At 38.4% G+C, this 14,011-nt stretch overlaps 1 protein-coding gene across 3 annotated transcripts in view; it reads right to left on the bottom strand.

The window, feature by feature from the left end:
- Positions 1-11,953: 11,953 nt before the first annotated feature.
- Positions 11,954-14,011, bottom strand: part of KYNU (kynureninase) — a 58,862-nt gene continuing 56,804 nt past the window's right edge. For all 3 annotated transcript variants that reach the window (XM_066190403.1, XM_066190401.1, XM_066190402.1), the window contains 2 exons: positions 13,559-13,789; positions 11,954-12,361 (listed from right to left, as the gene is read on the bottom strand). In XM_066190403.1, coding sequence (XP_066046500.1) covers positions 12,209-12,361; positions 13,559-13,789 — 384 coding nt within the window. In that variant the 3' untranslated portion in view covers positions 11,954-12,208. The remainder of the gene's footprint in view (positions 12,362-13,558; positions 13,790-14,011) is intronic.

Genomic DNA, 14,011 nt, shown 5'->3' with positions numbered 1-14,011 from the left:
TACAGCTCAAACTTATGCAGCACAAGCTTCCTGTGTGATCTCTGAAAGGCTGAAAATACTTCAGATGTGAAAAAAAAAAAAAAAAAAAAAAAGCCAGTTTAACAAAATCCAAGTGCTCATTTAATCTAAGTAAAACTAAGCAGGAAACAGAAGCTGCATAGACACTACCTGCAGCAGATTGCTGTGCAATAGGTTGGTCCCTGTGTTTGCTGTGCAAGTTAAAGACGGAGCATCCTTTTCATCCTTTCTGAGGCGCTGATTTCTTGTCCCGGTTTTAGGGGCTGGTGGCGTCATCGCCCATGAGATGTGTCACCAAGCTGGTGAACATCCAGATTGCCTCATCTCATACCTCGGAGAATTAAAGCTAAAAAAGGAGTTTTGAAAAAATCGCTGTTGACTGAAGGTGCTGAATGCCCAGCAAATGTTGCCAACTCTGGTATAATAAATTCGAGAGGTATCATGAGCTTCCTCAGGTGCATAAAGAGCTACTCCCAGACTTATCCTGGACCAGCAGCCTCCTGAAGGGGAAAGAAAAATTTTTTTTTTTCATTGTTTTTGCCTAGTTCAGCCTTCACTCCCTGTTGTGATGACTGGCAGGCAGCCTGGTGTCTGGCTTGTGGAGCAGACACCCAGTAGCAAAGCTAATTCAGTGGTTAAATCAAGCCATAACAGACAATACAAACCTGACAGCACACAGGCACAGGCCTGGAAGGACAATTGCGTATCCAATGCCTCATTGCAGAAGAAAAAGGGGTTTTTTTTAAATTAATAAAAATGGCTAAAGTGCCAAAATTTTGCAATTCTCTGGGAAAAACCTTAGGAAACTAGAAGACTATGTCATGATCATGGAATCATGGAATGGTTTGGGTTGGAAGGGCCCTTAAAGATCATCCAGTTCCAACCTTTGGCCATGGGCAGCAACACCTTCCACTAGACCAGATTGCTCCAAGCCACACTCAACATGGCCTTGGACAGTTGAAAATAATGATTTTTTTTTCCCACTTCTTTCACCAGAGAAATGTAATTTTTCATCATTTCAGAACATTTCAAAGGGAGAAAAAAAATTTTTGTTCTGCATGGCCAGTAATTCATACTCTTGCTCACAGCAATCATTTGCTCAGAAGGCTGATGCCCATTCAGCAGCCATTATTTTTATTTTTTTGCTACAAGGGCCTTGAATATTTAATCCCAGAAAAAAAAAAAAAAAGTTTCTGGAAGCACATTCTGATGTATCAAGAAGGCCATGCCTGTGGCCATGCAACAGCTCCAACAGGTCACAGCCCGAGTGAGCTGCAGCCTCCAATATCACCTGCTTGGGCTATAAATGCTCATTATGTAGGAGCCTGAGTGTAAATGCCAATGTAAACACACAGAAATGGCTGGATTCACACAACTCTCTCAACCACAATGTGCATTATAGACATTCCGGTACCATCTTTCAAAACCTTTTACCTTGAGCTGATTTTTCCCCCCGAACAATCCATTTTACTCACCACGGTCTTCAAAGTGCAAGAGATGTTTTAACAAAATGGTCACAGGTGGTAGGGAATAGATCTTTAGAGATTCTCCAGCACTTTAATGTTGGCTCTATGGAAGGAACATATGTGCTGTGACTTGAGGTCTAAAACCCAGAACATTCACATTTCAGGAGAAAAATGATTTTGCATTAGAACACTTAATAGCTGAGCCACTGAAGTTCTGACAACAGATACACTGTAGAGAGCAGCAGAGAAGTTTAGGATAGAACTCTCTGGACATTTACTTCCTAATAAACTTTCTTTTGCCTTAAAAAGAGGTTTGGATTTAGGAATACTCGTAGCTAAGAAAATAACATTTTTATTTTGGTTTAAGTATTTTTCAAGCTTAATTACTGCCATATTCCATTGTTAAAGAAAAAAAAAATAGGATACTGAAGCTAATGAAAAATACTGGGTAAGAAAGTTCTATAAAAATCCAAATTAGTCTTTTTCTCTCTTTTTCCCAGGTGTTTTTAGAGATCTTGCCATTTATTTTAAAAGCCAGCCTTGCCTAAGGCTATATTTAATAACTTAGAAAAGCCACTCCAATCCATTGTATAGCCATACTGTACTAAAAAAAGAGACAAAACCCCAGCATATGTTGATGCATTATGTAAAGACTTTCCTTGACAGGATTTAGTTACATGCAAGCTTGAAATGCAGTGTAAATGTATTTTCTGGAGTGCTAAAAGTACTACAATACCAAACTGCCAAAGAGGTGGTTTTACATCATACAATAAGGAACCTTAACAGAAAAGAGTTGTGCACTCTGGAAGACAATATCTTGATCTATGAGCCCGTGATCAAGTCAGAGCTACAAAAAACAATGTTTTCATGGTGAAGGAAGAGTCTGGAAGGAATATGTCAGTCCTCAGCACAAAAGTGATGCTCCAGCCAGTGTTATTTCTGCCTCTCTTAAAAGAGTTTTAGCTACTTGGTGAATAGCTTCTAGTGGAGAAAGTCCCAAATCCTTTAAAATCCCATGAACTAGAAACAAGTTTCAAAGGATGGCTTTGCAAATAAGACTGGATACTTTAGAGAAATAGAATTATGAAAGATGCATTGTAGTAGAACCCATGAAAGGTAGTTTTAGATGATTGGCTTTAAGGCATTAACAGCATTGTGTGGCAAAAGCTGATAGGCCAAGAAACACTTATAATGTGTTGTAATTAAGAAATAGTTTCTGATTGTGATGGCATAAATTATAACATCTGTATTGTCTCACCCTTCATATAAGACTGAAAATAGAATAAAAGTTTTTAAAACGTCTCAGCTGCCCCATCTCTAAAAAAAAAAAAAAAAAAAAAAAAAAAAAAAAAAAAAAAAAAAAAAAAAGTTTAATCCAACAGAGGATGAACAGAGAAGAACGATATGTTGGTCTGAGATATTTTCTCCTTCTGCTTCAGCCTTTGAGGAAAAACACTTTCATTTCTACAGTACCGAAGTCCCCATTCACAATAAGCAAACAGATAAATAAATAAACATAAGCAAGCAGCCAAACAAGCTATTCACAAAAAACCAACCTGCCCCCATCAAATCTAGTGGAAATAAGAATTGCTGAAGTCTTTTCTTGTCTCTTCTTAATAGAGGCTTTATCTGAGTGGCAGCTCTGCTCTCCCCATGTTCCCTCCTATGCTGCTACCCCAGGGTGCATCAGAACTGTCCAGGCACTGGGGCTAGAAAAAAGAAGGGAGCAACAAATGCAGGGGAGAGTCAGTTGCAGGATGTCAAACTCCTCTGCAGACAGATGAATGTCCTCTCTTGTGTCCAGAAGATTTCAGGGGAGACTGTGCTGCTTGGAATGGACTGGGAAACGTCAAATAAATCAGTTTATCAAAGACTTGAAGCAGTTAGTTGAATTAATTAATTCCGTATGTCAGTTCCAATCCCTTCCTGTGATTTTATTTGCTCACTTAATGCACAGATACTTCGAATTTGTGTGCATGGCTCTACCTCATTGCCCTTTCCCTCAGCTCCCTCCTTCTGCCAGGTAATTGCTGCATTCTCACAGGATCTGGGAGATGTCAGGAAATCAGGTTATTGGTGAATGGGGGTGTCCAGATCTGAGGAAAGAAAAAAGAAAAAAAAAAAAAAAAAGAATAAAGAGAGAAAATAAGAAGGGAATCTTCAGTGCAACTCGTAGCCACCAGGCTGAGTATTAGATCTGTTTGACTGTTTGCACTTCTTGGAAGGCTTACTCACAGCAGCCACCTACAGAAAATAAGGATGTCCTTACTCAGAGCACTTCAGCATGTCCGTAGAAATACAACAAATTTCAGCTTGCTCCCAGCAGGCAAAAATAGAAAACTGATAGCCCTCATTCTATAGCTCTTGAGCTTGTTCCAGTTTTTCAGTTCCTTTTAATTCTATAGTTTGTGGTCTCTGAAGTCAGAGACTTCCTTTTCCCTTGTTTCTCAAGGCCATGCTGTCCGCTTTGTTCTGGTCCATGCCTGTAATTTTCCTTTTTTGGTCCTCTCCTTATTTAATTAATCTGCCCAGATTAATAGAGACTCTGTTAAAGCAGGTACACAGCACTGTCATGCCCTAATGCTGCAGTTACCTCCGTAGGTTTTCATGGAAAATTCACCTTCAGGCTACAGCAGAAGGAGCCTGGAGCCATGTTTTACAACATCTCCACGCTTGCATGATGTGTGTGTGGGAGTGTTTAGCAAAATTATTGCAATGCTAATTTCTTCTCAGCCAGAATTGGACCTTCTGAGCTGTGAGAAGTGTTCATCCAGATCCATTATTTCCGTAAGTCCAGGCAAGCCCTGCGACAGGACGAAGTGTATCATCAGCAGCTCCAAAGGAAGGTGGTATTTAGAGCTAGGTAATAATTTCCAGAATATTTAGGATGTAGGAAAGAGAGAAGAAATCTCTGCTGCAGACTCTGGGTTTTTATAAAGGCTTAATTAATTACAAACCCTTCAGTCCACCTCCCCACCTGTGTTATCAATTCACCTTTATTTCAAGCTCCACTTACCGTGACCCTCCTAATTCTTCTGAGTTAAAAAAAATATATATATATATATATATAAAAAAAATTAAACATTAGGCTTCTGGGAAAAATACTCTCCATGAGGTTTTTTAGTCCTGGTTTATTCTTCCCTTGTAACAGGGTCTGTGAAACCAACTTGCACTCATTACTCATTTCTTCACAGAGCCAAGAGTTCTCTTTGATAACCTTTAACAGCGACAGTCGATGGAGGCACCAGCCCCTCTCCCCTTGTGCATAAGCTTGCAAATCTAAAATAGGGCCTTAATGAAAAGAAATTTAAATATTATAACTCCACAGTATATGTCATTATGATATATTGAATGCAAAGCAGCTGTTCCTGACAGATTTGGCATATAACAGGGGTAAAGTAATTTTCCACAAATCATTATGTTCATTATATTAAATTAATAGATTGAAATTAGTCAGCGATGTTTTGTAAGACCATCTTACCCACAAAGCCCTTTATCCTTAAATTCTAAGAGGGTTTTTTTTTCTCCTCAATATTCTGTGCAGAGAGGACATAAATGCCCTGATCACTTGGAGCATAAGCCCCTAAATTCATGGCTGTTGAGCCTTTTCCAATATAAGCATCTGAAGAAAAGGTACTTAAGGGAAATAGAAAATGACATCATTTTTTTTCCTGATCTTTTGAAGAATGATTTTTTTTTTTCCCCCCCATCCTACAGGAACAGATTCTGGACTAATTTTTTCCTACCAAAGGCTTTAAAGTCTAAAATTCATCAAACATCTTGTCCTCAGAGACAATGTCATCCAAGTTCAAAGGATCTACAGCCCAGCAAAGCTGATGTCTTATTTCAGAGCTAACGCCTTTGTTTTCATCGAATGTTTGATTTCATCAAATTAAACCACTTCTTACACTTCCTATAAATGTGAAGAAAAAAAAAAAAAATAAAGACAGAACCAAACCTCTTGATTCTCTGGAGAGGAGGACACATATGCATATACATAGATGTACATGTATATCATACACATTAATTTGGCATGTTTTTTCTAATATTTTTTCAGGATGGACATATTTTGTATATCATCAGGTTTTTCGTATGCTTTTGAAGAGACTTTGAATTGCAAGCAGTAGCCTTCCAAGACATTTGTTTTAATGATCATCATTATAACTAAGAGCATGCTTTCCATAACTAAATATAAAAAGGATTTTTTTCAAGTCAAGTCTGGGTCTGATTACTGATGGAGCAATTTCAAGAACTTTTGTTGAGAAGCATTTCAATATTCATTCAGAAAAATGTCAGGAGAACAGACTCCAACATAGAACTTCGGTGATTCATACTTCTTCTGGTATTTTATCACTTCAGCTTTAATATCCAGTTAAAGAGAGAAAGTTTGAATAAAATAAGAATACTAATGAAAACCAAGCAGTCCTATGATACACCATCTTCCACAGAATTTAGGGTATTCCAAAAATTGACACATAACTTTATCTTTCATCCATATCTGATACAGAGCAATGCAGAATCTTTCATTTAGTAGTTAAACTTGAAAAGTTGAGAGTAACTTCTCAAAATTCAGTGTACTTGTCACTGCTGTATTAATGCAGAAGAAACTTCTTTTCTAATCCAATTTCTTTCAAAAATCAAATGAAACTTAAATGTTATAATGAGGTTTATAAATTCATTTAATTAATCTGGTACTGTAGTATACTGAAACTAGAAGTCAAACAAAAAATCAGGGAAATAGTTTAGTGGTGGACTTGGCAGCATCATGTCTAAGGCTGGACTCAGTGACCTCAAAATCTTTTCCAACATAAATGATTCCATAATTCTATAATAAGTGGGATTTTCATATCTGCTTAAAAATAAGAAAAAACCCCACAGTTTCAGGGTTAATTAAGAGAACTCAGAAGCAGGTAAATATGTTCTTTCATAATTCCTCTGAGATGTTCACATTATTTCTCTTCAAGTAGGAGCAGTACAGAAAAGTCCAGGAGCATCCTTTAAAAGGAAGGTCCACAGATTCACAAGTTACCCAGTTGTGAGGTGTTTTCCACATAAGAAGGGAAGAATTGGCATCATCTGTTGCCTCCTGGCCACAATGGCTTACATCAGATATCACACAAAACAACATCTGAGCATTTTGCACAAACTTTCAGCTCAGATGTTAAAACTGCTTCCATGTCTTGTCTGAAGAATGGATATTTCTGAATATCGCCTTTCACCTCCCAGGTGAAAATTAAAATAATGTACTCATTAAGAAACAGGGTGTTGTATGCTTGGCACACAGTAAATAAAAGAAAATACAAGCAAACAAAATTACAAGCATGTTTCTGCTGAGATTCATTAATGGCATTTAGAAACTCCCAGTTCTTAATGCCTTGGGCTCAGGTATCAATGGGAACTTTGCAGGTTTCCTCTCCCAATTGCCTTTGGAACAGCCACCCCACCCGAGGCTTCCATAAACTGAGGCACCAGGAATAGCAAAGTTGCAAAGCTGAACTCAAGAGGCTGGATTTGGCCCCTGCTGCCAAAATTTTTGTGGCAACCCCCACCCCACCACCCTCCATATTCCTGCCTTGTACAGGGACGACACAAGTGCCACTCACTTTTATTTCAGACGAAGGGGTCTCGGTGCTGCTTGCCCCCACGCTCATTTCAGAAGCCTGGATAAATCTTCCCCCACCTGGGAATCACTGTGAACATATTGAATAATGATTTTTTTTCTGTGTCTCTGCCACTTTGATGTAGCCCCCGAGGAGAAGGAGACATCCTGGATAGACCACTCGGTCATGTTTTAACAATTTGAGGATCGCTTCAGAATTCTTCAATAAAATGTAAGGTAAAAAAATATATATAAAAAAAAAAAAAAAAGAGGAACACCACAATTAAGTTCAGTTGATGAGGCCCCATCCCGCTCCCCCCAAATTATAATGTAGCAACTTTTTGAACATATACTTTAAATTCACAGTTCGTTTCTAATTTTAAAGCTATATTTTATCATTTGATTAATTGCTTAAAACTGTACACAAAGATAAAGGGAACTTTGAAATTCATACCTTGGAGTATTAACATGTACTCAGGACTAGATGTAAAATGTCAGAGAGAAAAAAGATCTAATGAACTCTTTATTGGTGAAATACAGTATTGCAGCTGCCCAGAATTTTAAAAGGTTTATAGCTAGCTCCAAAGCCAAATAACTACAGAAGTTTACTTACAGCAGGACTCTCATTCAGCGTTTCCAATCTCTTCTTCCAGGGTTCTTTTAACATTAATAAAATGTCCAGAGAAAAAAAAACAATAAAAAGAAAAAAGTGCAACCACAGAAGAAATTTCTGTCTAGAAAATTACACTACCATAAGTTTTCCTTTTCCCTGATGTCTTCTCTGCCATAATAATGGTTTCAGGATTTAAATCCTTTGCTGCTATTGTGACTTCAAAGCCTTAAAACTGCAATTGAATGAAGTAGTTCATCTGTCATTATTCAAATATGAAGCAATTATGATGAAATAAAGATAGAATTCCATTGAGAAATACCCCAATCAATTCTCACTTATATTTAACTAGAAACATAAAACGATGCTTAGAAGACTAAGTTTAGGTAATAAAAACTCAGGATATAAAAAGTATGAATTACTGATCTATAACTTACTCATTTCTGAATAAGCTGTCTAAATATATTTCACAAATATTGACAGAAGTTTAAGCTTACGATGCAAAACTGTCTCTCAGCTGGTCTCAGAGAGTGAGCAGCTTTTCAGAAATCTTTTTGCACCAGCTTGAGTGCCCAGAGGTTCAGATGAGAACCTGAAGAGGTTCTGGGGGGTCTCTGGGTAGGTCTAAAGTGTTTTATAGGTGAGTGTTGGAAATAACACACCTACTCAGCCATGTCTTCATCAGAACAGTGAACATGGCAGTGTTGGGTGGGTGGTTGGACTCGATGATCTTGAAGGTCTTTTATAACCTCAACAATTCTCAGTGACTCAGGGTTATTAAAATAAAATATTGATGTGGCTGCTTTGATGTCGACACATCCTCTCAGGCCCCTCTGTGGATTGAGCCCAAAATGTTCATTTTCACCTTTGGGAACCCAACCAAAGCCCACTCCTACCCCAGGAGCTGGAATTTCACAGGGAATTCCCACCTGTACCCAATTCTGTTTGGGAATATCTAACAGAGGTTAAAATGTTAATTGCTTTGTTTTAGTATCTTCCATACTTTCTTGCATCTTGCTTGCTTAATCTACCAATGCATAATACTTTGCTAGTAAAATGAAATCGAGGTTGGTTCTGTTACTGTCAGACATGGACACTTCGGGGTTTAAACTCTTCAAATGAGCCACATCCTTCCATTCTCAGTAATGCCACGAGCTCAGATGAAAGAATTTCTATGGCATGCCTTTTTCTTCAATCAGAGTATGCTGTTCTTTTGGAAGACAAAGGCATCCTTTGCTGCTCGTGAAGGAAGACTTTGCCTTGTAAAGACAAGGTGGTCCTGTGGCAAAACAGGGTTTAAAAATGCACAGGTGGATCCTGTGGTATTTTTTCCTCCTATTTTCAACAGTTGCAGTCAGCTTAAGAGTTCTGTGCATTTCTAAATTTTGTTGTGCGGAAAAAGATCACACACAACCAGGGATCTGCATACTCACATTTGCCTTCATTTTGTTATCTCTCTACCTGGGTATCAATTTTCTGTCATCTACAGATCCTCATGTCCTGCAGTTCAATTTGAAAAACGTAATTTCTTCAGACAATCCAAGAAGGAAACGTTATCACAATTAGAAAGAAGTGGTACTTGGTATTGAATTTTAAATCAGAGATGTAACTAGCAAGAAGCATTCGGGTTATATACAATTAATTATTTCACACATAATTATTCCTGATATTACTCTAACTGTGATAACTTAAAGCATTTGAAAAAGCAGACCGCAATCTTCTTTTTTTTTTTTTACAGGAGCTCTTTCCCTTGATATTCTTTTGCTAAATAATATGTAAAATACTGACACCTAATGTTAACTTCCAGTATTATTCATTTTGCAAAACTTTTACTTCAAGCAGGGAAAGACCTTGTGAAACTGGTGCTTCTGATGCAATTTTGTTCCAGTAAAATGATTAAACTGCAATACAGTCTCCCCTCACTTTTTTGAAATATTTTTTCTGAATTTATATATACCAATGCCTAAAAATTCAGGGAGCTTTCAGTTTTATCATCACAGGTCACAGGTATAAAAGAGAGAGTAACTCAAAATAGTTGAAATAAGTGAGTTTTGATGCACTGAGTTTAATCAAATCCATCAATTGGAGGACAAATACATATTTGTAAGGTCAATATTTGTACCTGTCAGCTGAAATGATACTAAAAGACAAAATATTATCAAATATTTATTATTAAACTGTTAGTCTTTGAAACCTGAACTGCATATATTTAGTACTTTACCTACTACATGGTTCACTTTACCCAAACAGAGACACAAAAAAAATTATTTTCACAGTGCTTGAACTAAAAGCAGATCTCAAACTTCTCAAAAATCCCTGTTTATCTCCCCATAACTGCCAAGACAGCTTGTCCAAACCTGAGGTCTAGATGTTATTTAGAAAGAGACTTTGGGATTCTCACTCCTCTGGGGTTTGAGCTGATATCAGAATAAGGTGTTTTATAATATGATTTATATCCTTATCTGAATTTGTATTAAGCTTTCCTAACTTTATCGGGAAGACATGAGAGCCAGTTGGCACCTGCACACAAGTGCTGCAAAGACACTGACACTGAGTTAAACCCCTTTTCAACACTGTGGACCTGCACATTTCTATACTCAGTGCTTTTTTGCATCAGCTGTCACTTTATGGAGAAGGGTCCCTTTGTAAGATGGTGTCACTTGACAGATGAAGTAGCTGAGCTGCAGGTGCAAGGATAAAAATAAAACCCACAAAAATACAGATACCTGGCCTGCCACACAGCCACCCAGCCTCAGCTGAACTGAGGAGAGATGACGTCAGTGTAATCAAAACCTCTTGAGTGAGACAGAGATTTCCAACTGATTAAAACTCCTGTGCTATTCTTCCTAACAATATTCTGCTTAAAGAAGCTCTTCTTTCTCTTCACAAGCACTAAAAAATGCTAACAAATGCTGCACTTGCAGTTCTTTCAGCTTTCCCCTGCATGTTACAAACAATAAAATAGGCATTGCTGCAGCAAGGATTTTAACACTGCCCATCTTTGGGGAACTTTGGAGAGCAGGCAGGTGCTCTGAAGGCCCTTGGGTTTCCTTGTGCAGCAGGAGGTGCTCGAAGGGTGTGAAAGTTTCAACCAGCAAAAGTAACTGTGAGGGGAAATTAGAGAAGACCTCACCCCTCCCCAAATCCTTCCTATTCTTGAAGTAGAATAAAAAGTAACATAGAATCAGAGCAGTCTGGGTTGGAATGGAGCTTTTAAAGCGCATGGCGAGGACACCCAGAGCAGGTTGCTCAGAGCCCCATCCAGCCTGGCCTTGAATGTTTGCAGGGATGCATCCACAACTGCTCTGTTCCAGTGTTTCAGCACCTTCACTGTAAAAAAACCTGCTTTCTTCTACCTAACCTAAATCCACCCTCCTTCAGTTTAAAACCATCCCCCCTTGTCCTATCCCGTCAGCTTGTCCCTGCCTTTATTACAGGCTCCCTTCACATATTCAAAGCACTAGTGGATGCAATTTTCTAAGTGTTTCATACCAAAAATGAGACACATTGAACATCATCAGAGAGGAAGTTTCAGCTGATTCTTGGAAAACGCTGCGTGCATAGCTGCAGACTTTAGGGCTTAATTGCCAATTATGCCAAGGTGTTATTTATGCCTTAAAACAACTTTGGATAAAGAGTTGCTGAAATGTAAGCAGTTTTTTCTATGTTGCTCTTGCCTGCCTGGTGCAAATCTCTGTAAAAATTCGGGCCACACGGTGAGTTAACAATGAGATATTTTGCTGCTGCTTAAAGAGCTCAGGGTTCATTTTGCCTAATCCCAGCTAAGCCTCACTAAAGCTGCAGGGAGTGTTCCTACAGCCCTTCACGCTGCCTTACACGGGTCTGCAACTCTTCTCAGCTTTCTCCAGCTCCTCCTCTCCAACAGGACTACCTAGTAAGATAAAATGTTTTTGTTTTGGCCAACTGTATCGCACCAAAGAAGTTATCTGCAAATGTAAATTCATCCTTCAATTAAATCGTTCATTAAACCAGAATTTCAAAATATTGGGCCCTTTGAAAAAGTTGCTGTGCAGCAGTCAGGAGTTTTGAAACAACTAATTGTTCAACTTCTTACTTTTCAAGTATACCATGTGCTTTAAATGGAATTACTAAATTAAAAATGTAAATTGGACTGTATCTTTTAACAGTTGGTGATTTGTCTATTTTCCACATTTTATTATGCATAATTTTTATAATAAAGGATTTTTTTTTCATCCCTGTTCTAGTTGATAGCAGTTCTTCCATGCTTCTCAAGGCTAATGTAATAAAACTACATAAAATGTTTAAGAAGAGCCCCATTAAAATATACAAAGCACACTAATTCATGAAGTCAAAGTCAAAGCAGAGTGGAAATATGAGCTTTAATAAAACTATGTCTGTTGTAAATAACTATTCAAGCACAGTCATTTTTTTGCAAATTGCATGGGATATAGCTCGGTCTACACGAAGCAAAGAATCACTCAGCAGGATAAATGCATCTTAGTCAGAAATAGATTAAAAGGTACAGCTGAGCCATCAATAAGAACCAGAGAGCACAGTATTATTTGCTGCTTGTTTTGAAGATGTAATTGCAGATCCCAGGATTTCAATAAATCTGTGCACATCATGGAAAGAATTGTAGAGAGGAACTGGGGCAACGCGGAGAGCGTTTGGTTCTCGCATGTCACACTGCAAAACAGAGAGGGAACACTCAGTAAATCCAGGTCACTTCATGTTTATCTGTCAGGCTGTATTTTTAAATGCCACAACTAGTCTTCAAGAAAGAATGACTGGACTGACAAGGAAGCACGGGTAAAGCCTTTGGGATCCTCAAGGAACTGCAGTGAGGAGCATGATTGTAAAAATTTAAGTAATAGTAGTTTTGCCTAAAGAAATGATGCAAGGCTCAGGATGGGCAGGGCTTTAGCAGTGCCATTGAGGGTTTCAAACCAGCTACATAGCCCCAAAATTCACTTTGATGCCTATAGCAACCCAGAGCTGAAGAGGCACAGAGATGACAAAAAAAAAAAAGCACAAAAATCCCCATTCCAGTACGTGAGTGTCTTGTTCGAAAAGTACAAGTAATGGCACAGGCATTGCAGCATTTTTCTTCCCCTCACTTTGATTTTGAACATTTTCCTGAATATAATAATCTCTTCCATTTGAAAAATATCACTGCATTGCAATGACAAGCCAAGAGCGTGAGGCCCTGTGCCCTATTAAAAGCAGGAGTTCCTGGAATTCCCTGGCAGCACCAAAGCAGCAGCGTACGTAACCTAAAAGAGGTGCCCCTTGGGGAGACAAGTGACCAGCAGAAATCAAACTGATATCTCATTTATATGGCATTATGCTCTCAGTGTCACCTCCCAGCACATCTAAATCACGCAATGCATGGCCCTAAATTTCACTTTTATTCTTTTGGAGCGGTGCTCGATGGTAACTGTGCCATTACAGGGACATGCTGCTCACTGGCTTCCCTTTCTGAGTGCTAAAACACATCTCTAAGGAAATGGCAGCTCTTCCATTGCTTCATCTCAGTGCTTCACAAAGCTTTTGGTAATCTGTGGATCAAGAAGGGGACAGATGTAGGTTCAGAGTTCCTTTTCATGAAAACCTGTATCTGTGCCTCCCATCCTGTTGCACGCATGATACAGCTCTGACCTCAGCAGTGACTCCAGAACTACCGGAAATAAACAGTGAAAGGGCAATAGAGAGTCTAACAAATAATTTATAAAATAACTCTATGCATTTGATTGCTTGCACAAGTAAAAATCGAAATTGTGAGAAATTGTCCTAGAGGGTTTTTGCCTTATATGAGACTACGTTTGAATAAAAGCAAATTAACAGTTTCTCACTTGTTAAGAAGATAAAGTTTGATTTACTTACAGCTACTCCTCTCTTCTCCAGCTCTTTAAACACAGATTTGATTGGAAGGGAAAATGACAGACTGAGCTGGCATCCTCTCTCCTCAATCTGAGATGGCGTGATTATTCTTACAAAGGGCTTCTCTGGGTTTGCTTTATCCTCACTGTAGTAGTGCTTTATCAGGTATTCCAGGTAACCAGTGAGCAGAATGGATTTCCTCCTCAATGCTTTCATCGTAGTCTGACTAAAAACCTGTGATGATTTGACATCATTAGAATGAGAATGTGCTGCTGTAGAAAATGAAAAGGAAATAAAAATTTCTCTACACAGTATCACTGGAATCAAGTAGTAATAGCAGAGAAACATTTTACATAAATATGTCAGGATTGGGGTTTTGAAAACACAGGATAATGCTGTGCTTTAGATAATGACAGATATTTGTGCCCACTGTTTAAAAGTTTCATGCACATCTGT

This window comes from Chamaea fasciata, unplaced genomic scaffold, assembly GCF_029207755.1.
Source record: "Chamaea fasciata isolate MVZ Bird 193981 ecotype frontalis unplaced genomic scaffold, bChaFas1.0.hap1 SCAF_8, whole genome shotgun sequence".
NCBI lineage: Eukaryota > Metazoa > Chordata > Aves > Passeriformes > Sylviidae > Chamaea > Chamaea fasciata.
Note: the sequence above shows the minus strand (reverse complement) of the source record. Positions and strands in the feature narration are given on the sequence as shown.